This window comes from Scyliorhinus torazame, chromosome 11 (genome assembly GCF_047496885.1).
Source record: "Scyliorhinus torazame isolate Kashiwa2021f chromosome 11, sScyTor2.1, whole genome shotgun sequence".
Lineage (NCBI taxonomy): Eukaryota > Metazoa > Chordata > Chondrichthyes > Carcharhiniformes > Scyliorhinidae > Scyliorhinus > Scyliorhinus torazame.
Window position 1 is genome coordinate 113140882 of NC_092717.1, and position 25831 is coordinate 113166712.

A 25831-nucleotide genomic window follows, 5' to 3' on the forward strand; every position below is an offset into this window, starting at 1 on the left:
GTTTTTGGCGCCAGTCGGCGGACATCGCGCTGTTGGGGGAGAATTTCGCCCCTAATGTTAATTTGTTACATAAATAAGCAATAGAACAAATCAATTATGGAGAAAAAGTTAAACTTATAAAGAACATAAAAAGAATGAGAGGGGAGAAACAATGGGAAATGGATGTGAATGGGGAAAAAGAATAATAATCTTTATTAGTGTCACAAGTAGGCTTACATTAACACTGCATTGAAGTTACTGTGAAAGTCCCCCGTCTCCACACTCCAACACCTGTTTGGGTACACAGAGGGAGAATTCAGAATGTCCAACTCAACTAACACGCACGTCTTTCGGGACTTGTTGGAGAAAACCAGGGCACCTGGAGGAAACCCATGGAGATCAAAGGACAAGCACAATTGAAGAAATTATTTTGCTTTATTTAAAATTGAGTTTTAACCAATTATTGTTGTAATAATAAATAATTAAGTTAATCAACACCTCCAGAATATCCACATAGATTTATTATATTAATGTTTGTTTCAGTGTCAGTTTTCTGAGGTGAAAACTTACAAAACTGGATGCATTTATTTAATTGAATCATTCAGCATAGAAAAGGTTAAAATGTTGAAATGCAGAACCTTTTAGAATATGAATTGATAAGTATTTGAGGTAATGACTCAGTAAAGATATCATTCTGTATCTTATGTAAGAAGACAACCTATGATACAAGCCATTTATCACACTGGATTAAGACCCATTTACCTGGTTTTCTGTCTCTAATTGTTGAATTAATGACAATGTGTTGATAGATGTAAAGCAAACCTGAAAGACACATGTGTTTGAAATGAGAAACTTACAAAAATGTAAATCCTAATACCACAATAGGAATTGAGGAAAAAAATTAAAAATGTAAATTTCACAGTATGGGTGCCATTTGCATCATTCAGGAATTTCCTTTTTTACTCACAGACTGAAACAAATAGGCAGCTTTTATTGGCTGATGAAGAACACAGTTACCAAGCCTTGCATCCAATTCCGTCAAGTCAGATGGATTCACACAAATAACGAAGCGATAAACAGCAAAACACTGTTTGGAATCTGTAAAATTAATATATTTTAGACCAAATATTTAGAAACACTGACCCAAGAGTGCTGAGATAAATGTACAGGAATGGCAAACACATTATGTTCATAGATAAAACTTATAATTTAAAGTGGAATAACTGACTTTTTCCTGATTCTTTCATGGAATGTGAGTATCGCTGGTAAAGGCAAAATTTTTTGCCCATTCCTAATTGCCCGAGAGAAGGTAGTTGTCTCTTTTTCATCTGAATTTTAATCATTAACATTACAGTTGTATGAACTTAAATATAAACACACAAACTATAGCCCTAGAAATCTAAGCAGAATAGACCACCCTGAACATATCCATGGCACTGATGGATATGTTTTGCAAGGTATCCCAGGTTAGAAGTCACAAGTCCAATAACAAATTTGGAGTTTGCATCAGATAGTCTTTCATGTTCAGCATCATCAGTTTCTCCCATAAGCACATTCTACCTTGATTATATTGAGCAGTTATCCTTCCTTCTCAATATCTAGCTACATGAGTGTTGCTCAGGAGCTGCATGATATACTGTAATCTTAATGCTATCCCACATGCTTCCCTTGACCTAGAAGGGCTGATAGAAACTTTAGTGAGACATGAGCATTATCAGACTAATTTATTTTACAGATGTGAATGGGCAAAACAATATTTACAGTGAGTTTTAATCCATTTCATAATGTTTCTCAAAATGACAACACATCACACCACCTGTTAGCAGGCTAACTACACTGCTCTGAAGAGAGATTTCTCTGAAACTACTTAGCATTTAACAAGCAAGGAGCTCTCACTCCTTGTGCCCAATTTTCTTATCACTGTGCTCTTTCCCAGTCAGACAGGTAACTAAATGTACGATCTGCGATATTCCCCAGTGCTCCCCGTTCTGGGATCGAGTTGTCAATCAAATCTGCTACTTGTCCTAGGTCTGTGCTCCTGGAAGCTAATTCCTCCTAATATTACATGAGATCATGAATGAAGCATGGCAGTTTTTTCCTGTCTGGAATAATGATATGGACAAGAGAACCATTTTCTGAATTAAAAAAAATAAATTTAGAGAACCCAATTAATTTGTTTCCAATTAAAGGGCAATTTGGCATGGCCAATTCACCTACCCTGTACATCTTTTTGGGTTGTGGGGGTGACCCCCCGCAGACACAGGAAGAATGTGCAAACTCCACACAGCTCCAAAGTCCAGGGCGGGAATCGAACCTGGGTCTTTGGCGCTGTGAGGCAGCAGTGCTAACCACTGCACCACCGTACGATCCCTTGAATCATTTCATGATTGAATGTATATTGGAATGCAATTCAACTAATTCCCAATGTCGCAAGATAATTTGATATACAAGATCCACCTTCTGTGCAGGCACTTTGGTTGAATGTAACCTGCATTCCTAAAAGATAAATTTTGGACAGGATTCTCCGTCACCCGACGCCGGTATCGTAATCGGCGATCGGGCGGAGAACCCCTTCCGATGCCCAAATCAGGGGCGACGCCATTTTGATGCCAGTTTTCGAGTTTCCGCCCCCTCCAAAATGGCATCATCGCGGCGCACGCTGTTGGAACGACGTTGGTGCGTCTTTGGAAGGCACTCCCCTGATGCTCCACCCCGATTGGTCGAGTTCCCAATCGCGCGGTTGATGTGTGATCTGAGTGGTCGGGAACCTGGGGTGGCGGCCACGGACTGTCCAGTGACGCCACAGTCGGCCGGGAGCCACGCCGTTAGCTGGAGGGCCTTCCGCAAGGGCTGGGGGAACTGTGTGGGGTGGCCAGGAGGTGGCCTGTGGGGCCGTATTTGGCAGGTCGGGTCCGAGAATGGCCGGCGCCATGTCGCCATGTTGTACGGTGCGACCGCTGCAGGGAGCCGGGAGTTTTATCCATGCTGCTGCTAGCCCCTCACCGGTCCCGGAATCGGTGAGGGTTCGGCACCGATTTTGGAATCGTAAAACGCCCTGAATTCTCCGTTTCAGCCGGCACTTAGCCGTTGAAACGGAGAATCCAGCCCATTATGTTTTTAATTTAATGGTAAAGTATTTATAAAAGTTAATAGTAACCTTTAATCAAATTATCAACATGACAACTGGACAGCAGGATTCTACAGAGGTTCCTTCTAAAGGTGTACAACATATAAATCAATAAAATTGACATAAAAATGCCTTGATAAGACCACATTTGGAATTTTAAAGAAGTACTTTTTCTTTGGTGAATTTGTAAACATGTTCACTTGTTACTATTGCAAAGCATGATTTAATCCTAAAACAGCAGTTACAAATTGGTTGGGCAGGCTGGAGAGGCTTTCCCTCTCTGAAATAATGATGCAAGTAACAGAGCAAGAATTTTACAATAAAATTATTTCCTTCTGTTTTTTAAATTATTTTACTAAAAGACTAAAGACCAGTGGGATTCTCCGACCCCCCGCGACAGAATCGCGCCCGGTGCGGGGGCGGAGAATAGCTGTTCATGCTGGAAATCCGGCGCTTCCGCGATTCTCCGCAGACCCTCCAGTCGCGCACGCGCGGTCGACGCAGCGCCTGTCGGGGGTCGTTGGAACAGGCGGCCGTTAGAACATGCCCCCGCGGAATTCTCTGCGGTCGACCGGCTGAACTCCCGTCAACGTGGTTTACATCTGGTACCACCCGGCGGGAACTCGGATCCGAGGCCGCGTGGTGGCCCTGGTGGGGTGCGGGGGGTATCTGACTCCGGGGGAGGCCATGCGCATGCGCGGCTGCGTGGTCTGGACAGCAGGGCTCCGCCGGCAGCCAGAGCTGTGGGACGCATGCCCGGGCTCTGCTAGCCCCCTGGAAAATGGAGAATCACCCCAGACTTTCGAGGAAAAAGTCCGGAGTGATTCACGTCCGCTTCCGGCAGACATAGGGACTTAGTCCCGAAAAGGGAGAATCCTGGCCCATAGGCGCAATCTATGGACCATGTCGCGCGAGCGTGAAAATAAACAGGCTGGGTAGTTTAAGGAGCCAAAATTAGGGAACCATGCCAGGTGGCGATCGGTTTCCGATCTACCTGGCCCGCTCCCGTTGGTGAGAAATCAATAATCACCAGTTAAGACCAATCTCCATCCCATTAACGGTTGGACCCTCTATCGAACGGCCTCCCATGATCCAATTGCCTCCCCAGCAAGCAGTCACACGGGCGCCATTTAGTACACCTATTTAAAAATGTGAAGCTAGCGCAATGGCTGTTGTGGGGATCCGAGATGAGCAGCCATTGTGGAAATCGGCCAGTCAGCCCAGGGGCAGCGGAGCCACTGCCTCAGTGCTCAGGCGGGGGTGCCCCCAGGGTCCAGAGGGAGAAGGTCTTGGTTGGAGGGGTGGGGTGGAACCAACGCCCGGCCCAGGCCATGTTACCAGCGGGTGTCTGGGTTACAGGGTCCGGTGCGCAGAGGCCACTGCTGCAGCAAAGAGTGCGTGTGCAGGGCATGTCGGATGGCACCCTGACGATGATATGGAATGTGAGGGTGGGGGAGGTTTGGAAGATTTGAGGGTACCGGAGTGGAAGCCCTAACTGACTGTCTGTCTCACATCCTCTCCAATTCCTTATAGATATTACATTATGGATGATATCTTGGACCCCGCGGAAGCCACCCTCACAAAGGCGTTGGCAGGCCATACGGCCAGACACTAGAGAAGGCGGCAACAGCGTTGACAGAGGCTCGAGGCGGCGGCCCATGTGCAGGGCCGCTGAGGACCCAGCCGCCCATCAGGCTGGGGAGGGACCCAGAGGTGGAGGCCAGCGACAGCCCAAGGTGTACAGGCATCGCTGGTTCTTCGAACAGATGACAGGGAGCATGTGCCACAGGAGGCTCCGCCTCAACAAGGAGATGGTGCAACACCTGTGCCATGTCCTTACAGACTTGGCACCATGTGGAGGAGGAGGCTACCCACTCCCTGAACGTCCACGCCTCAGGATCATTCCAGGGTTCAAATGGGGACTTGTGCAGCATATCCCAACCCACTGCCCACATGTGCAACAATGAGGTCACGGACGCCCTGTTTGCCCGAGCAGCCAACTACATAAACTTTGACCTGGACCAAGCCCACCAAGATGCCCAGGCAGCACGATTTTCCGCCATCGCCGGGATGCCCCAGGTCCTGAAGCTAATAGATGGGATGCATGTCACCTTGCGTACACTAGACTGTCTGGGAGTGCCTTTCATTAACAGGAAGGGGTTCCAATCCCTAAACCCTCAGCTTATGTGCGTCCAGCACCTCAAGATCATGCACGTGTGTGACAGCTACATCCTGGGACAGTTGGATATCTCCAGCATCTTCGAAGGACACCCCAGGCTGACTGGATGGCTCTTGGAGGATAAAGGGTTCCCACTTAGGATGTGGCTAATGACGCCAGTACGGAGGCTGTTGAGCAATACAGAGACCCGATATAACGAGGCCCATGTGGCCACCCAGGTTGTCATTGAGTGGTACATCGGACTGCATAAAATGCAGCTCTGATGCTTCGACCGCTCTGGTGGTGGACTGCAGAGAGTCGCCCACTTTATGGTGGTCTGCTGTGCCCTCAACAACCTGGCGACGTGCTAGATGTGGAGGAACATGCGGAGCTAGACCATGAGGGGCTGGAGGACGTGCCTGGTGAGGGCACGTGGGACCAGCCGGAGGATGGAGGACAGGCGGCAATGGGAAGGACCAGATGGCTGGGACCAGGGGAGCCGAAAAGCTACTGGGGGAGGGGGGTGCATGGGGGAGGCTTCACACATCTCGGGTGTAACGTTTTTTAATGGCTGACAGTCGTGATCCCAGTAATCCTAGGCCCCCGATGATGCTGCCCTCCCTCCTCCCCAGGGCCCTCTCAATGATCCACTAGCTGCTTAGCCTGCTGTGCCCTACCGCTACATCTAGGTGTGTCCCCAGGATGCACATTAGGGATGAGGACAGCCTGCGCCTCACCGCATCAGTGGCCTTTGACACCCCTGACGGGCGTCCTCTGGAGAGCTTTTGGCCGGAGGGCCCTGTCCTACTTGGAGGTGGCACATGCCTCACTGCCACCATGTTCCGCAAGCTGGGATGTGCCATTGTCGAGAGGGAGGGTTGGTCTCGAGAGAGCTGGTGGCCACTATCGTCACCCCTTAGGTAGGCTCCGGGTCGGCCTCCAGTGCGCCATCTTCCCAATCAGTACCCCTAGGACCTGGGGGGGTCACCATGCAATAGAGGGGCAGCTGGATTGAGCTCCTGTGCCCCTGCATCTGCTGGCTCTGCCAGCCCTGACAGCTCCCCAGTGAATGCACCATGGCCCTCTGTGAGTGGGCTATACTCAGCAGTGCCTCGCCAAAGTCCACCTGTGTCTGGGACACGATCCTCAGCATCCAGGACATGCTCTGAAGCACCTCAGCAATGCCCACCTGAGACCGGGATATGCTCCGTAGAGCCCCAGCAAGGTCCACCTGAGACATGTTCCTTAGCGCTTGGGACACGCTCGCAGCGCCTCAGCAATGCCCTCCTGAGACTGGGACATGCTCCACAGCACCACGAAAGGTCCATCTGCGTCAGGGGCACATCCCCAGTAACTCGGATATGCCGTTAAGGTTTTCAGCCATGACCGTCAATGTGGTGAGCAACACCTTGGACACCACCACTCATGGTGCTGAATTGTGCTCCAGGCTCTCCACTGCGGTCACCACTCTAGCAGAGTTGGCCTCGGTGCCATGCATTGCCGACGCTATCTCCTGCGCTTGTAGCCTTTGGGACACCCCAGATGAGCCGGTACCATCCAATGGAGATCCAGCGGAAGAATGGACATGTGAGGGCAGCACGGTGGCACATTGCTGCCTCACTTCGCTGAGGTCCCAGGTTCGAAACCCGGCTCTGGGTCACTGGCCGTGTGGAGTTTGCACATTCTCCCCGTGTTTGCATGGGTTTCGCCCCCACAACTCAAAGATGCGCAGGGTAGGTGGATTGGCCACGCTAAATTGTCCCTTAATTGGAAAAAATTAATTGGGTACACTAAATTTAGAAAAAAAAAAGAATGGACATGTGGTTAGTGACAGGGAAGAGTCACCATGCTGGCATGAACAGCTCACTTGTGACAGGTCATCTGGGTGGAGGCCGCTGGATGCTCATCTCTGCGGTGTAGGCCAAGCTCATCGCCGGTGACCGATTGTCTTGCCAACTCCGCGACCTCCAGAGCCTGTTCCTCATAGAAAGAAGTCTTACAACGCCAGGTTAAAGTCCAACAGGTTTGATTCAAATCACTGGCTTTCGGAGCACTGCTCCTTCCTCAGGTGAAATCGCCTGAGGAAGGAGCAGTGCTCCGAAAGCTAGTGATTTGAAACAAACCTGTTGGACTTTAACCTGGTGTTCTAAGACTTCTTACTGTGCTCACCCCAGTCCAACGCCGGCATCTCCACATCAGGGGCGTCATTCTCCGACCCCCCGCCGGGTTGGAGAATCGCCGGGGGCTGCCGTGAATCCCGCCCCCGCCGGTTGCCGAAGTCTCCGGCACCGGATATTCGGCGGGGGCGGGAATCGGGCCGCGCTGGTTGGCGGGCCCCCCCCTGCTCGATTCTCCGGCCCGGATGGGCCGAAGTCCCGCCGATAAATTGCCAGTCCCGCCGGCATGGATTAAACCACCTTTTGAACGGCGGGACAAGGTGGCGTGGGCGGGCTCCAGGGTCCTGGGGGGGGCGCGGGGCTATCTGGCCCCGGGGGGTGCCCTCGCGGTGGCCTGGCCCGCGAACGGGGCCCACCGATCCGCGGGCGGGCCTGTGCCGTGGGGGCACTCTTTCCCTTCCGCCTCCGCCACGGTCTCCACCATGGCGGAGGCGGAAGAGACTCCCTCCATTGCGCATGCATGGGAAACTGTTAGCGGCCGCTGACGCTCCCGCGCATGCGCTGCCCAGGGATGTCATTTCCGCGCCAGCTGGCGGGGCAACAAAGGCCGTTTCCGCCAGCTGGCGGGGCGGAAATTCCTCTGGCGTCGGCCTAGCCCCTCAATGTTGGGGCTCGGCCCCCAATGATGCGGAGCATTCCGCACCTTTGGGGCGGCGCGATGCCCGTCTGATTGGCGCCATTTTGGGCGCCAGTCGGCAGACATCGCGCCGTTTCGGGAGAATTTCGCCCCATGTTCCTCAAAGAGGGTGGGAACCGGGAGGTCCGGCATCCCGCTGCCCATCTGGGCCCTTTCTCGTCTGTTGTGTCCCAACCGCTCCTGCGGGGTCATAGAGGGGACATCGTGAGCCGCACATGGCGGGGGACAAGTGTGGGCACCACTGGTGGGCATGGGTGGGGTGTGCTGGTGTGTGCCAGGGTGTGCTGGGACACATTATGCCATTTTGCTGAGGTTGGAGGGGTCGGCGCCAGGTGCAGTATCACAGAATTTACAGTGCAGAAGGAGGCCATTCGGCCCATCGAGTCTGCACCAGCTCTTGGAAAGAGCACCCTACTTAAGCCCATGCCTCCACCCCATCCCTGTAACCTCACCTAACCTTGTTTTTGGACACTAAGGGCAATTTATCATGGCAAATCCACCTAACCTGCACATCTTTGGACTGTGGGAGGAAACCGGAGCACTCGGAGGAAACCCATGCACACACGGGGAGAACATGCAAACTCCACACAGACAGTGGCCCAAGCCGGGAATCGAACCTGGGACCCTGGAGCTGTGAAGCAACTGTGCTATCCACGTGCTGCTTCACCTCATTAGTGGGAGCTGCCGGCCGCGGCCCCTGTGGGACAGTCATTTGCGGAGGGAAGTCTGTGGGGCATCATTAAGTGGCTTAATTAACGTTAGGTACCAGTGACGGCATTGCCGGATTGGCTGTCGGGAAACACCCGGCATTTACTGCTTGTGACCAGACTTCGAACGAATTTGGTTAGATCGCGCCCAATATTTTCCTTCATTTTCAAAAACATGTTAATTATGGCGGGATTCTCCGTTCCCCCCAGCCACGTATTCGTCGGTGGCGCTGGTGGTGGTATTCTCTACTCCCGACAATTGTCAATGGGATTTTTCATTGAAGCCATCCCATGCCGCTAGAAAATCCGCAGGCAGGGGTGTGCTGCTGACGGAAAAAGGAATCCCAATGACCAGAGAAATCCCACCTATACCTTTGCATGGATTATAATGAGTCCCAATAAAAATGCTGTATGTTGTTTGTTCAGTTGGTCTCACAAAAAGGTTCTGAGTCTTGTATGGTTGAATATTTATTGCTAACACATAACTATGTACATTAATACAGGGTATTGCTCAAGCTATGAGCTAACTCGATGCTTACTTTACATAGGTCACTGTCCAGTTCTCTCTATTCTCAGGTTGTGTCCCCTTGCATCACACTGTGGGCGGTACTGCTTCTCAATTCCCTTGCTATAGCACATACCCTTATACTACACTGGATGAATATAATTTTGATGCTGGTCATTTCTTGCAGTTGGAATGTTTGGCAGAGAGAGGTGACAATTCTTGGCCCAAAGCAACAAGTTAGCTGTGTCAATGCAGTTTCATAAATCCTAAAGTCATCGGAGTAAATGAGGAAAAAGCTCTCTTCATTGAAAAATAATGCCAAGTTTGGGGTTGATTAAAATGACAGTGAACTAAAAAGAATAGCTTGTTTCATATAAGCACCAAGCACCTAAGCCCACAGCATGGTGTCACTTCAAAGGTGCAAGTTGAAAGAACCCAATGCTCATATCGTTGATTCACAGCTGCTATTTCAGTGAGCTGAAGCAACAACTTGTTGGCTAGCGAAAGGAAAAAGTGAGGTTTTCTTTGACTCATAATTGTTGCATGTTTTACTGCCAAGTGATTATGGCTCCTCTTGCAAGTTATGTGCACACCACATCAACTGGAATGTAAGGTGGTCATTGAGGGAGTGGGCTCTTCGCTACATCCTAATGCTAAAAGCATCTGGCTTATTCAGGTTGGTTGGGCTGCCACCAGTGTGGATTTCACTTAATGGCTGTGAGCGGTTTTCATGTCGGCAGAGTAAAATGGCCATTAATAGGCTAATTAACTACCTTTACTGGTTGCCCACTTGTGATCAGTGGATAGCTCAGCCGTGGCCATTACGACCTCTCAAAATATCCCATGGTGGCAGAAAATCATGGCTCCCCTCCTAATGCTTTCCACTGCCATTTTATCAGCCCTCCTGCCTTCTACCTGTCAATGGAGGGCTGGTAAATTCCTGGCCTGTATGTCCAAGCAGAATTTGGATATGTGCACCATCCAAAGAGAAGTCTTGGCACTTTCTTCTTTGGTGCAGGGGTTTCTATACAGTGGGTAATAGCCAGTGAGTAACAACCCTTAATAGATAAGATAGCCCTTGTTACCCAGAAACCATTCAATCAATTTGCCTGCTCGTTATCTTCTGTTCGCCATGTGTATCAATGACATTCATATATTGTCTCAAAGGCAACAGGCAGAAGTTCAATTACAGAATGAGAGCTTGAAGGATAGCACAGAGGAATTATAGTCTGCTAAAGAAAAATTGATCAGTGTGGTGAATGTATAATTACTGATAATTCATCAGTGCACTGTGTTATGTTAACCCTGTGGGCTCAACCTATGGGCCATTGTGTGGCTTCACCCACAGGGGATATGTTGGGGCATGGACGGGCTCTGCCCATGGCTCCACCCCCTTTACAGGAAGTATAAGAGCTGCTGACCTGCGGGGCCGCCTTCAGTGTTGTACCGGTCACAGGCAGGCTTGTTCTAAGCTGATTAAAACCACGGTTTACTTAGAGTGAATTGATGGTTGCATCAATTTAATCAGCTTAAAATACCCTGGTCGGAAGAGACAGCTTTCCCAAACACTCGGAGATAGACAGAGCCCACAGGTCACACCAGCCAAAATCTAATGCGAGGTAGCAGCCATGGGCCTTAATTGTGAAGTTGCACCGATACCAAGATCGGGAGAAGATCCTGAACTGGAAAAGTTCTTGAAAGTGTGGATGAGCAGAGGGATCTAGGTGTCCATGTACATAGATCCCTGAAAGTTGCCACCCAGGTTGATAGGGTGGTGAAGAAGGCCTATGGAGTGTTGGCCTTTATTGGTAGAGGGATTGAGTTCCGGAGTCAGGAGGTCATGTTGCAGCTGTACAGAACTCTGGTACGGCCGCATTTGGAGTATTGCATACAGTTCTGGTCACCGCATTATAGGAAGGACGTGGAGGCTTTGGAACGGGTGCAGAGGAGATTTACCAGGATGTTGCCTGGTATGGAGGGAAAATCTTATGAGGAAAGGCTGATGGACTTGAGGTTGTTTTCGTTAGAGAGAAGAAGGTTAAGAGAAGACTTAATAGAGGCATACAAAATGATCAGAGGGTTAGATAGGGTGGACAGTGAGAGCCTTCTCCCGCGGATGGAAATGGCTAGCACGAGGGGACATAGCCTTAAACTGAGGGGTGATAGATATAGGACAGAGGTCAGGGGTAGGTTCTTTACGCAAAGAGTAGTGAGGCCGTGGAATGCCCTACCTGCTACAGTAGTGAACTCGCCAACATTGAGGGCATTTAAAAGTTTATTGGATACACATATGGATGATCATGGTATAGTGTAGGTTAGATGGCTTTTGTTTCGGTGCAACATCGTGGGCCGAAGGGCCTGTACTGCGCTGTATTGTTCTATGTTCTATGGACAAAGCACACTCGGTCCTGCCAGTGGGAGGTGTTGTGTTATGTTGTTTCGGATAACACAGGCTGCTACTTGATGCAGTCTTAACTAAAGGATGCTCCAGACTCTGAAATGAGTTCAACGTATTTATTGAACTATTAACACAGTTCTCAAATGAGTTTGACTCTCTGCTAATCTAACTGTAGTAACTCAGTCTAATTGTACCAGCTTGCTCTAAGCCATGTACTGGGGTGTGATGCTGCTGATCAACCCTGTCTAACTCTCTAGATTTCTGTCTGTGGAAAGAGGGAGGGTGTGAGTGCCTCATCCCTTTTATAGTGTTTATGTCATGCCCCCTTGTGGTGATGCCACCTCTGAGTGTCCTGACTGCCCATTGGTTGTGTCCTATTCTGAGTGTTCATTGGTTGCATGTTTGCATATCATGACATCGGCCCCATTTTTTTTAGATGTATATACATGTGACTGTGTCTGTCTAATGTGACTGACAGGAATACAGAACAGAACAAACAAAACAAATGCTCATAAGTCCAGTCGCTAGGCTTACATCTGATCCTCGTGACGGTGTCTTGACAGGCGAGTGGGAGGCACGACTGGTGGCCTCATGGTTCGAGGTGTCTGGAGGTGGAAATGGAGGGGAAAGTGGTTGTGGGCAAGCAACTTTTTTGCAGTGCCCTTCGATTCCTTCGCACAATGGAGCCATCAGCCATATGTACGACATAGGATCTGGGCGCAGCCTGTCGAACAACGACAGCATGAGCAGACCACCCACCATCCAGTATCCTGATCCTGACCGTGTCTGCCGGGGTTAGCACTTCCAAATCGGTGGCATGTGCATCATAGCCCTGCTTCTGGCTGTCGCGAAGCTGTTGCATCTTCTACAGCACCGGGAGGTGATCAAGGTTGGGCAGGTGTATGGCTGGAAGCGTTGTCCGCAGGTCCCTGTTCATCAGCAGTTGAGCTGGCGACATGCCAGTGGACAAGGGAGTCACCAGGTATGCAAGTAGTGCAAGGTGTATGTCGGAAGCGGAGTCTGAGACCTTATGGATGAGCTGCTTAACGATGTGCACCCCTTTTTCGACTTTGCCATTGGACTGCAGTCAGTGCGGACTGGAGGTGACATGCCTGAAATTGTAGCTCTTGGCAAACATGGACCATTCTTAACTGTGGAAGCACGGGCCATTGTCGCTCATGACGGTGTTCGGGATGCCATGCCGTGAGAATGTCTCTTTACACGCTTTGATGACGGTCCGTGAGGTGAGGTCTGGCAGCTTCAGCACCTCAGGATTGTTCAAAACGTAATCGATGATGAAGATATAGTCGCGACCATTCGCGTGGGATAGGTCAATGCCAACCTTGGACCACGGAGTGGTCTCTAGGTCATGTAGTTGGAGCGTCTCCTTGCTCTGCGCTGGTTGGAACCTCTGACAGGTTTCGCAGTTCAGGATCATGTCCGTGATGTCCTGGTTGATGCCGGGCCAGTAGACAGCTTACCGGGCCTGCGCCTGCACTTTTCTACGCCCAGGTGTCCCTCATGAATCTGCTGCAGCACCAAGCTCTGGAGACGTAGCGGGATGACTATCCTGTCCAGCTTGAGCAGGATGCCATCGATCAGCGTCAGGTCGTCCTTGATGTTGTAGAATTGAGGGCATTGCCCTTTCTGCCAGCCATTGCTGAGGTTGTAGATGACTCGCTGCAACAGGGGGCCTTTGGCCGTCTCTTCCCGGATGAGAACGATCTTCTCATCTGTTGCCGGGAGAGTGTTTGCACACAGTTGTACCTGTAATTCAATGTGCTGGATGAGCTCCAGTGGTTCACTGGGTGAGTTGACGGAGCGGGACAATGTATCGGCGATGCTGAGCTCCTTGTCAGGTGTGTACACCAAATTGAAATAATACCTCTGGAGTTTGAGCAGAATTCTCTGCAAATGAGGTGTCTTGTCGTTCAGGTCCTTTTGGATGATGTGGACCAGAGGCCTATGATCCGTCTCAACAGTAAATGTTGGCAAGCCGTAGACATAATCATGAAATTTGAGGATGCCAGTGAGAAGACCTAAACACTCCTTCTCAATCTGCGCATATCTGGTCTCAGTGGATGTCATTGCCCGTGACGCGTATGCTACTGGTACCAGGATGACGTGTCATCTCTTTGAAGTAACACCGCCCCAATGCCATCCTGACTCGCATCTGTGGATATCTTGGTCTCTCGGTCTGGGTCAAAGAATGCAAGGACGGGTGCAGTAATGAGCTTGGCTTTCAGCTCCAGCCACTGCGTTCGGTGCTCCGCCTTCCACTCAAAGGCGGTTGATTTTTTTCACCAGGTTATGTAGGGCCGTGGTGTGTATGGCCAAATTCGGGATGCACTTGACAAGGAAATTGACCATTCCCTGGAAGCACAGTATGCCTTCCTTTCCTCGGGGGCTTTCATTGCCTAGATGGCTTTAATTTTGTCTGTGTCCGGGCGCACACCGTGTTGCGAAATCTGATCGCCCAGGAACTTCGGCGTGGATGTCCCAAAACAGCACTTGGACTGTTTAGCTTGAGGCCATGTTCATGTATGTGTCGGAATACTTTCTTGAGTCACGGCACATGTTCCTCTGGGGTTGTGGACCAGATTATGATATCGTCAACGTAGACACAAACCCCTTCTATTCCCTCCATCATCTGTTCCATGATGCGATGGAAAATCTCTGATGCCAAGATGATGCCAAATGGCATTCGGTTGTAGCAGAATCTGCCAAAAGGCACCTTGAAGGTGCAGAGGCTTCTGCTGGATTCTTCAAGTTGGATTTGCCAAAATCCTTGGGATGCGTCTAATTTTGTGAAGAGGCGCGCGTGTGCCATCTCACTCATGATTTCTTCCGTCTTCGGGATGGGGTAATGTTCCGGCATAATGTTGTTGTTTAGATCCTTGGGGGTCAATGCAGATGCGTAGGTCCCCAAAGGCTTCGTCATGCACACCATTCAGCTGACCCAGTTGGTTGGTTCAGTGACCTTGGAGATGATGCCTTTTTGTTGTAGACTCATGAGCTCTGCCTTCAGGCGCTCTCTCAGTGGAGCAGGGACACGTAGTGGTGCGTGGACCACTGGCTTGGCATCAGGCCACAGTAGAATCATGTACTCGTACGGCAGCGTGCCCATCCCTCTAAATACATCTGGGTAGTGAGTTAGGATGTTGTCGATGTTGGCTTGAAGATCCGAATGGGACAGCGTTGTGGTGTAGACCCTTTGAATGAGGTTCAGTTGCTTGCAGGCGTGCGCACCTAGCAGGGACGCCCTGTCTGGTTTAACAATCTCGAAGCGTAAGCTTGCTTGTGTGTCGGTTAGACACCTGCAGATGGCAGGACTCCAGGGCCTTGATCGCGTTTCCATTGTCGTCCAAGAGTTTGCAGGCAGCTGGAAGGATTGTGGGGGGCTTTTTGATTCTCTTGAAGTCCACCTGCGAAATCAGATTGGTGGAGGCACCTGTGTCCAGGTTGAACTGGATGGGGCAGTGGTTGACCTTCATCACTGCATGCCATTCGTCCTCGGAATCCACGGCCAGGATTGATTGGACTCGCGATGTGTCCGGTGTAGCGTATTCGCACTTCGTAATAATGCCCACTCGGTAAGTGTTGTCCAGGTATTCATCATCTGGATCCGTCGCACTGCCTGAATCAGTCATGCATTCGGTGTAGCACACTTCTGATGCACCGCTGTCGGAATTGGGAACACTGGCTCCTGACTGGTGGTGCAGATCTGCACAGGGCTGCATAGTGGTTTGGGTTCCCAGAGTTTAAACAGCGTTTGCCTCTTGCAGGGCAGTTTAAAAAAAAAAGGGGCGGTGCTGCAGTTCGCACACATCATGACATCGGCGTCATGATGCTCAGTGCGTCGTTGCGCATGCGCGGTGTGGTTCTTGGACGTCTGCACCTGCGCAGTGCGGTTTTCGGCCGCTTCATATTCTCGATCGCATTGCGCATGCATCGGGCCCCGGGAAGTGTACACAAAATGGCCGCTTTCGTCAATGTGGAGGCGCTGCATCCGGGAGATGGCCTGAATACTCTCCACCTCGTGGGAGGCTTGTTTTTCACTTTCTGCCGTTTTGTACTGTGAATAGCGATTTTTAGAGTGCTCATTCACAGTACACGTTTCAATCGCGACTGGCAGGGTCATGTGCTTGATTTTCAACAATTGCTCTTGTGTTGTGCTGCTTCGGATAACACAGGCAGCTACTTGATGCAGTCTTAACTAAAGGATGCTCCAGACTCTGAAATGAGTTCAACGTGTTTATTGAACTATTAACACAGTTCGCAAATGAGTTCGACTCTCTGCTAATCTAACTGTAGTAACTCAGTCCAACTGTACCAGCTTGCTCTAAGCCATGTGCTGGAGTGTAATGCTGCTGATCAACCCTGTCTAACTTTCTAGATGTCTGTCTGTGGAAAGAGGCAGGGTGTGAGTGCCTCATCACTTTTATAGTGTTTATGCCATGGTGATACCCCTTATGGTGATGCCACCTGAGTGTCCTGACTGCCCACTGGTTGTGTCCTATTCTGAGTGTTCATTGGTTGCATGTTTGCATATCATGACAGGAGGGCCACTCAATCTGAGTCTATCAGGACATTGGGGCAGACCCGGCCAAGCGCCCCGCTGAATTTAACAGAGTCAAGTTAGCCCTGTACCAGAGTGGGGTGCGGTTCGGTATGCCAAACTGTGGGGAACCTTCCGGGGAAGGAATTCTACTTCACCGCTCCAGCCGAGGCAGACCGGGTTTGTGTGAGGACACGGGCTGGGAAGGCAGCAGGAACAGCACCAACAGTGAAGGCAAACTTATTTTAAAGAAAAAACATTTGCGCAGGACAAAACTGCCTTGCTTTCGACCTAGCTTTGAGTCCCGGGAAAGGGGGGTGAGAGTGGAGGTGCAGGCCCAGGTCACGGGTGGGGGGGGGGGGGGGGGGGCACTAGAAAAAGAGAGCTGGCCAAGACTGGTCGCATGTCATGATTAAGGAACCGGGGATCATTTCCGGGGGAGTGGTGGGGGACGGCTTCTTCAGCTCTCTCTATTCTGTGAATACATGGTGGTCATGTAAATATTGATTTCTATGTATTTGATATCTAAGTGATCAATATTTGGACTACAGACGGGTTGCAAGGAATGTTTACGTACGATGATCTCTGCTGTGATAACATTGCAATGACTTCGGGGTATTCGTGTTGTTGCCATTTCTTATAACATAAAAACCGTTTATACCAGTCCATAAATACAATTCTGAATGAATAATTACAGATATTATTCCTTTAAAAATTACCATTATAGCGAATACAGTCGCTGATAAATTTGTGCAGCCCTCCCGTCCTGTCCAAGTAAACCAAGGCCAACTCCTTCAGAGCCAGGTCCTCAGCTGCCATTTGAACGCAACCCCTCTAACCTCAATCTGCGGGATTGAGCCGAAGACGGCTGCAGCACCGTAAACAGCCGCGAAAAGAGCTCCGGCCCCCCGCGCGCCGGAGAACGGCAGTTGCGAACGCCCCACGAGCTGCTGGCGCGCAGGCGTAGCTGATTCCCCCGCGCGTGGGCCCAGAGTGCGCGCGTGGATATTATTACAGCCCAGTCAGAGGCACCTGTCCAAACAAATAGAACTGCGTTGATTTGTGCACCAACTGTCAAATCAACATAACTACTCATAAAGATGAGTCATTCTGGTTTTGCAGTCAGTGACATGCAGCAGTCTCATCTACCACGTAAGGAACAGTTATAATCGCTTCTCCAAAATTAAGCATGGGTACTCCCCCACATCGTCATTTTCTTCTTTAACTTTTGACGCTGTTGACTCCTTGCCAAAAGGCGATAACAAATGAGGAGATGACAGTGGCTGGCTGCACCGACAGCCGACATACAGTGAGATCCTCCAGAGATTCGTAGAATCAGTGCAATGCAGAAGGAGGCCATTCGGCCCATCGAGTCTGCACCGACCCTCGGAAAGAGTACACTACCTAGGTACGCGCTCTACCCTATCCCTGTAAACCAATTACCTCAGCTAACCTTTTTTTGGACACTAAGGGGCATTAACAACCAGCGCAGGATTTGGAGTTGTGAGATTGTTGCTGTGATGGAGAGTGGCTGCTGCTGCTCTCTGTTGCTGTTGCTCAGTTTGCTGCTTGATCCCAGGGTTGGTTGTTGCTGAGCTGCCTGGAGGAAGGAGAGGTGAGGGAAGGAAAAAGAAAAGGAAATGAAAAATGAAATGAAATGAAAATCGCTTATTGTCACAAGTAGGCTTCAAATGAAGTTACTGTGAAAAGCCCCTAGTTGCCACATTCTGGCGCCTGTTCGGGGAGGCTGGTACGGGAATTCAACCGCGCTGCTGGCCTGCTTTGGTCTGCTTTAAAAGCCCGCTATTTAGCCCTGTGCTAAACCAGCCCCTGAAGGCGACTCTGAGGTGCGAGTATAACCCTTTGAACTGCTTGTTTGCTGGGGCCCTCCTGGGCTGAGGGCGATGCTCGGCCCGACCCGGCTCTCCCTAACATTGCCATCTGCTTTAGCAAGGATGAATCCTTCCTTATTCCATTAGGTGTGCTTGTTCTGGGACAAGGGGACTCAGTCGACAGTGTGTTTGCTGAGAGGATGTCGAAGTCCATTGGGTGGTCGTTCTTGGGTAGGAACACAGACTGTTTTTTGCTGAGCCCTACATGGGCTGAAGACCTCGCAAACCAGTGTCTACTTCACAGACTGTTTTGCTGGGCCTTCTCGTGGGTTGAAGATCTGCTTGTGCTCACCTATCCTCCCACCCTACAGCTGCACAGGAGTCTCCCACCTCAGGCACCAATTCATCCACAGTGCCCCACCCTCCTGCGCCGCTATACTTCTGCTGTGTCCCTTGCTCTCTCTTCCATTCCTGTCCATGTTCCTCTGCATACCGTCCTCGAGAGAGAGAGAGTACATTGTTCCACCCCGCTCTTTCCCTAACCCCATCCTTGCCTATTTTCCAATCTACTCTGTCACGACAAAGCCCACTTTTGGGATGGGTGTGGCACTTGCTTTGATACCGGGGCAGTTCAGAGTCAGCTATGCGGGGGGGGGGGGGGGGTGGCCTCTTCGACCTCCACTACACCAGCAGTCCCGCCACCCTTCCGGTTGCTAACCCGGAAACTGGGGGTTAAGTGCTACACTCACCCCACTGTCACCATAGAGGTGCGCGTTCGCGCAATGACCAGGGTCGTCGGCCCCTTGGCTATTGTGGCCACCTCTCATATGTATGGGAAGGTTGAGTTTTTCCTGAGGGCTGAGAGGCTGGTCCACCTTGCCCTTGAAAAGGGGCTCACGACTTCCGGTGGCGGATGTGCTAAGCAGTCGCACATCAGGTGTCTCTCCTCCAGAACACTACCAACCGGGAACTTTTAGTCGAATTTAGCTTGAAATTTCGGACTCATTTCACCCTTCAATAAGAAAGGGAGAGAAGAGGAACATCAATATGCCAGAAAACGGAGCTCGGAAAGCTGATGAGATGGCAGGAGCGGGGGGAAAGGACAAGAACAGCAGGTGGACGAGACGGCGGACCCACCAGGTGAGCGATCCCCGGCCACCTCACAGAAAAGGAGACCGACGACTCAAACAAAGGCCTCGCCCGCCTGGAGGTGGATGGAAGACGTTCTTGACCAAGTAACTGTTGGCGATGAGAGAGGCGATAAAGGTGGAGATCCTGGTGGCGGTCAAGGTGGCTGTGACAGAGGCATTGGTCACCATGCAGATGGCGATCGACAGTCTGGGGAAGAAGTTGGAAGCGCAAGGTAAGACGATCCAGGAGCTTGAGAAGGCGTCAACGGACCAGAGCCACATTATTGTTGTTCTGGAGGCTGAAATGAAAAGGTTGATAACAACCGAGAGAAGCCTAAAGAGGAAGGTCGAGGACCCGGAGAATCACTTCCAGGGTCAAAAGATACGGATTGTGCGCCTGCCAGAGGGGATTGAGGACAGGGACCCGATGGAATGTGCGGCCCAGATGTTGGACAACCTGGTCGGGAGGGACAGCTTCCCCAACCTGTTATGTTCTGTATTGTGGCATTGTAAAGATGCACACAGAGCATCTAGTTCTTTACTAGTAAGGTAATGTATTGACAAAATGAACACATGGAAAGATAACTAAAGAAACTATAATACAAACGGTAATGGTTAGTGAATTCTCCTGAAGCTACTTCTAATGCGACTGCCCTCTGATGCCACTTACTACCAACTGCCCGATCTCTGGAGTCACATAGTGGATCCCTGTCGCCACCTGCTGGTCGGAGTTTGTATATTTAACTATATACATTACTATGCATATGCATATCACTACATCCCCCTTTGGAAATGTGAATGTTTTAACAAATATAACTGCTTTACAAGACATGATATGCATAACAATTTCAAACGTGTCCCTGTACACCATTCATTACACGTTCAATCTTTCAGGTTAACAATATCTTCTTGTTGGTCTCCTGAGCATTGAATGAATTTGTGATCCAGTTTCATTTTTTGAAAGACCGCTTTCCAATCTGGCCTTTTGAGTCACCAACTCTTTCAGCCTTTTGAAATGATGCTTCCTACACCGTATGTGTTCTTGTATATTGGTCTTATTGCCGATGCTTACGTCTTCACTGTCGTGGCTGCTACCCGGCCGACAGACTGTGTCCTTGACTCCTCTCTGACCCTTCCTTCTTTTTTGAAGAATTAGCGCTTTCCTTCTCCTTTTCTTCTTAGCTTTAGTACCATCATCCATGAAGAAGTTGGTACGGTCCATACTCATCTGCCTGTGCACCTAGAGTATAATTTTTGCTAGTGGTCTCGGCCAAGCGAATAGATGTTTCTGGATCCCTTGCTGTCATAGTTGTTTCTGTATCTTCTGGAATAGCTGCAACTGAATCTTCTGCAATACAAGTTGTTTCTGGAGCCTTTGCTGGATTAAGGAGTTTTGGTAGATCCATGTGTAGCCACCTGGGATGGCCACTTACAACCAGGAACAGAGAAACTCGCAAAGCATAGCGGGTAAAATGGACAAAGCAAGATTCAGGTAGGCTCAGAGCCTGAAATGTATATTTGCAAGCAAGGAGTCCAGACGGTATCGAAACTCCGACCAATTAGCATTTTGATAGGCCGATTAGCATTTGATGGCCCATCTCCACCAAGACAAAGGACTGGTACTTGAGCGACCCCCGGTACAGTCCCAGACATTTCGGTGCCACTCCCGTTCTAGGGAAGCGTAAACAAGAGGGTCAGTGACCACTTGGGACACACCCAGCCATCCAGGCACCCGCCCATTTATTGGTTAGAAATCGAACATAGTGATCGGGGATCACCCACTTAGTGGGGTCCAAACTGAAGGACCGCCCAAAAGCGCGAAAACCCTCAAGCATAAGAAGAGAGTCCGCCATATGTTCGTCCTCTCTTGGACCTGGCGCCCCGGCTACGACCATCTCCAATTGCAGCACCACCAGAAGCAAGTCCAAGTTCAACGCTCGCTACCAGATGGATGAGCCTAGCTGAGCAGCATTACTTCTCCAGACTCGATAGATCCAGAATCGAACAGCGGCCACTGTTCCTCTGACCTAAGCCGAGTGCCTGAAGTTAAGTACAGGTTGTCTTAGTCGATAGGTGTAGTTAACTAGTAGTGTTTATGTTGCATGACTAATTGTGTGTAAATAAAGTACCCTTGACCTTGAACTAACTAACTGGTGTTTGGCTCTTTGATCGATAGCCGGTTGAACCTTGTGGTGGTATCATTTGATACCTGGCGACTCTGAGCATCAGAATATAGATATCAAAAGAAAGGAGGGCAAACGACTTCCGGCGGCGGCCATGACCTGCTAGGTCGCGCGTTCACGGCAGCTCCCGCCGAGGTCTGTATTTCGGGCCGCTGAACGAGACGGCGGTGGCATTTGGAGGCTGAGACCGGTGTGGGAACGGGTGTGGGAGAGGTTCCCCCCGGGGCTGCATGGAGAGAACAAGGAGTGAGACCGGCAGACGTGCAAACGCGGGGAAGAAGGTAGAGAAGGTCTGGGGAAACAAAATGGTGGCCGGAGACGATCGGGAGGTGTGGGGCCAGTGGGCCAAAGAACAACAAGAATTCTTAAAAAGCTGCTTTATGGAGCTTAAAACGGAGATGTTGGCCTCCATGGAGAAGATTGTGGTGGCCCAGAAGGCGCAGGAGAAGGAGATCAAGGAGGCGAGGAGGAAGGTAGCGGAGAATGAAGACGAGATCCTGGGCCTGGCAGTGAAGGTGGAGGCGCAAGAGGCGCTACATAAGAGATGGCAAGAGAGGCTAGATAACCTTGAGTACAGGTCTCGGAGCCATAATCTGCGGATCCTGGGCCTTTCCGAAGGATCGGAGGGGGCGGACGCGAACACGTACGTGACCACGATGTTGGGGACGCTGATCGGCGCGGAGGCCTTCCCGCGGCCCTTGGAGCTGGATGGGGCGCACAGGGTCCTCGCCAGAAAGCCGAGGGTGAACGAGCCACCGAGGGCGATGGTGGTACGCTTTCATCGTTTGACAGACCAGGAGCGAGTCCTGCGGTGGGCGAAGAAAGAGCGGAGCAGTAAGTGGGAGAATGGCGAGATCTGCATCTACCAGGACTTGGGAGCTGAGTTGACGAGGAGGCGTGCGGGGTTCAACTGGGCTAAGGCGGTCCTCCACAGCAAAGGGGTGAAGTTTGGGCTCCTCCATCCGGCGAGACTCTGGGTAACATACCAGGACAGGCACCATTACTTTGATACGCCAGATGAGGCGTGGTCGTTCATCAGGCATGAGAAGCTGGACCTGAACTAAGGGACAGTTGTATGGGGGTGAAATGTGCGGGTGGGGGTGGACCAGGGGTAAGATGCCGGGTAAAGCATAAGATTATTTGCTTGTCTGCTCCAGTTTGGTCGGTGGTTTTGTTGTTTGTTATGTTTTTGAGGGGTTTGGTTTTAGGGGCGGGAAATGCCCGGGACGGGATGTCCGGCACACGGGAAGGTCCCGGTTGGCACTTGCCCCCCTACCCTGCGGGGGGGGGGAGATGGGTGGCCCAAAGGAGGCAACATGTTTAGGGTCGGCATATAGGGGCTGGAGCGGCCGGGGTCAGCATGGGTGAGCTGACTCACGGAAGTATAGTGGGGGGGAAATCAGAGCTAAGCGGATGCTTGGCAGGGGGGTGGGGGTTGGGGTGGAAGGGGTGCTGCTGTATTGACTGAAGGGGAGCCAGGTGAGGGGTATGGATGGAGAGTCGGGCTGGGGGGCCGCCGAGGGGAGGGCTGGAATCAGGAGGCGGGGGCACGTGACTGGCCGACAAAGGGAGATGGTTAGTCGGCAGGATGGGGGGGGGGGGAAGGCCAACCCCTCGAACAGGCTGATCACGTGGAACGTGAGGAGCCTGAATGGGCCGGTCAAGAGTGTGGTGAAGTGCATCAATGTAAATACATGTAGGCTAGCTAGACGCTAGAGGGAGCACAAGAGACATCACACACACACTCAACCAATAGATCAAGTAGATAGGACACGACCAATAGACATTCACGATACACAAGGAGGTGACACGACCACAGGGGGACATTACACCAACCCATATATAAAGGACACCACACACATGATCTGCCTCTTTCCGGTGGAGACAGTCAGTGAGAACAGACACAGGGTTGATTCAATATTACACCCACCACATGAATTGCGTAAGCTGGTTAGTCAGTCTGGGTAGCTATAGTAGGATTAGCAGTAGTGTTGAACCCGAGTAATAGAAGTGTAAATAGTTTAATAAACGTGTTGAAGTTATCTCGACATCTGAACCTTCCTTTGTCAAGTGCACCACAAGGAAGCCGCTTATGTTACACCTACAACATAACAAATCATGGGACCAGGACTGAACTGTTTCAATCCATATAGCCATATCTCAGTGTACAGTGACAACCAGCAAAAATACCCAGGTAAGATGTTCGAGACTCGGGTTCCGCAGCGGCTCCAGTGCCACGGCGATCTCCGCAAAAACTGGCAGGCATTCCGGCAAAAGTTTGAAATCTTCCTGGTGGCAGCCGAACTAGAAGAAGTGGCCGATCCTGAAAAAACAGAGCTTCTCCTCACCATCACCGGTGCCGGAGCAGAAGATATCTTAAAAAAATTCAAGTTCTCCAAGGGGCAAAACAGGAGCGACTTCCAGGCAGTCCTGGACAAATGTGGCAAATACTGTGAGGAAAACACACTCCAACCAGCAAGAAAAGATAAGAGAAGCGCCAGTACTCACCACAATGCCGAGATCCTGGAACAGAGAACAGTTTTGATCGGCGGCCATCTTTCTAAAGGGTCCGCACTTGCACAGTTGCATGGGAAGCGCGCAGAACGGGAAGGTCTGTTTGCGCATGCGCAAGATGCCGCGCATGCGCAATCACGAAAACGGCCATCAGTAAAGGAACAGCGATCTGCGCATGCGCAATCGCTTCCTACGCGCTACGTCACATGCACCATGACATCAGAGGCCTCGGACCACGCCAATTTAAAGGGGAAACGTCCCAAGTCAATGAAAAAATCTTTTAAAGCTGTAAAACAACCTTGCTTCACCTGGAATGACAGCACAATGCCTCAAATTGAACCAGGGAATGAAATTAACCTCCGAAGAACCCTGCAACAAGCAGTTACCTATGCCCAAACCGATGATTACGACCTTGAATAATTCGATACCGACCTTTACATTTTCTCTGGACCTCGCGAGCCCAATGCCAGCTCCGACGCAAACAGTGATGATATGGTCCTAGAAGACACAACTCAGACAAACCTTTCACCTTGGGAGGCTACCCTAGTACCAAATCCGAACCGCAACTAGATGTGTTGCACATTGGCGACCCCCGTATTGAATCCGATGCAGACGCGGATTCGTTCTTCGGATTTGAGGATCTTCAGCCCAGCAGATATGACATCCCAACTCGTGAGTGCAGGATGATGCTGCAGCCTGAAATCAAGAGACAGAGAGCAGTACAAGCCCACAGAGAGCGGCCTGCTGCCACACAGAGCGTGGTCCACGCACCGCTCAGGGTTCCCGACTCTACGAACGAAGACACGCAAGACTCCACACCGCAGTCCTTGCATGAACAAGAAGTGACTCCAGTGTCACAAGCCTCCACAGCAAGCTCGTGGACAGACTACACAATTCCAGAAATGCAAGACTCCAGAGCGCAGTCCTTGCACACACTAGACGTGACTCCAGTGTCACAAGCCTCCGCAGCGAGCTCGTGGACAGCCTCCACGATAGAAGTAACACAAGACTCCGACGCACAGTCTTTGCCGGACAAGACCATGATGGTCTAGCAACCTCCTCTGACCAACTAGCAGATGACGATGCAAGTCTGCCATGCTCAAGTAAACAGCAAGAAGACTATGACAGTCTACCACGCTCCAGTGCACAGCAGGACGACCATGACGGTCTATCATGCTACAGTGAAGAACAAAGTGACAATGACAGTCCAAGCCCAAATGCAGGACAACAGCAAGACAATGACAGTCCACCCACATTGTTTGCGCCACCAGATGAAGACTCTGACAATTTACCCAACCCAAGTGAACAACAAGCAGCTACTGAGGATCTACCCACGGTATGTGAGACGAGTGACGACAGCATCCCACTTCCCATGCAAGATGTACAAAGTGACAGACCTCAGCTAGTGTGTACAGAGGCACTCGACAATCATTGTGAGACCACTGGTGACTCCGGTGACACCACGATACTTCCACCCTCATTCGCTCGAACCTCTCCACAAGTCAATGTATTCCTGCATGTCCAGACGTGCAGCTTCAAGAAATCTCAGCTAACTCCAGTGAACCTGCTAAGACTCCGGACGGGGAGCATCAACAAACCAACACTGACTCAGTTAAAACAGTTCAAACTCCAGATGGGGAGCAACCAAACGCTGACTCTGATTCACGTAAGCCGGACTTTTCTCCAGACAGGGAGTGCCACAACCTCAGTGATGGCACGCTCAGGGTGACAGCAGATGCCACAACGGCAGGAGATGGATCATTTAACAATTACACTGGGTCAGTAATAACAAGCAGCGGCTGCAGTCCAAGGGGAATACACCAATATTCACCACAGCTATATCCACACATTTTTTCCACACCAGCAGTGCAGCCAATGAAAGCTCATGTGGGACAAACCCAGTATTCAGACATGCAGCAGCCAGCA

The 25831-nt window shown here is 50.7% G+C and overlaps 1 protein-coding gene across 1 annotated transcript in view; it reads right to left on the minus strand.

Moving 5' to 3' along the window:
* The window catches only part of mcmdc2 (minichromosome maintenance domain containing 2), a 204277-nt gene extending 187165 nt beyond the window's left edge, over positions 1–17112 (minus strand). The window contains exons 1-3 of the mRNA XM_072467634.1: positions 16966–17112; positions 947–1077; positions 742–801 (exon numbers count right to left, since the gene is read on the minus strand). Coding sequence (XP_072323735.1) covers positions 742–801; positions 947–1077; positions 16966–17065 — 291 coding nt within the window. The 5' untranslated portion in view covers positions 17066–17112. The remainder of the gene's footprint in view (positions 1–741; positions 802–946; positions 1078–16965) is intronic.
* Positions 17113–25831: the final 8719 nt, after the last annotated feature.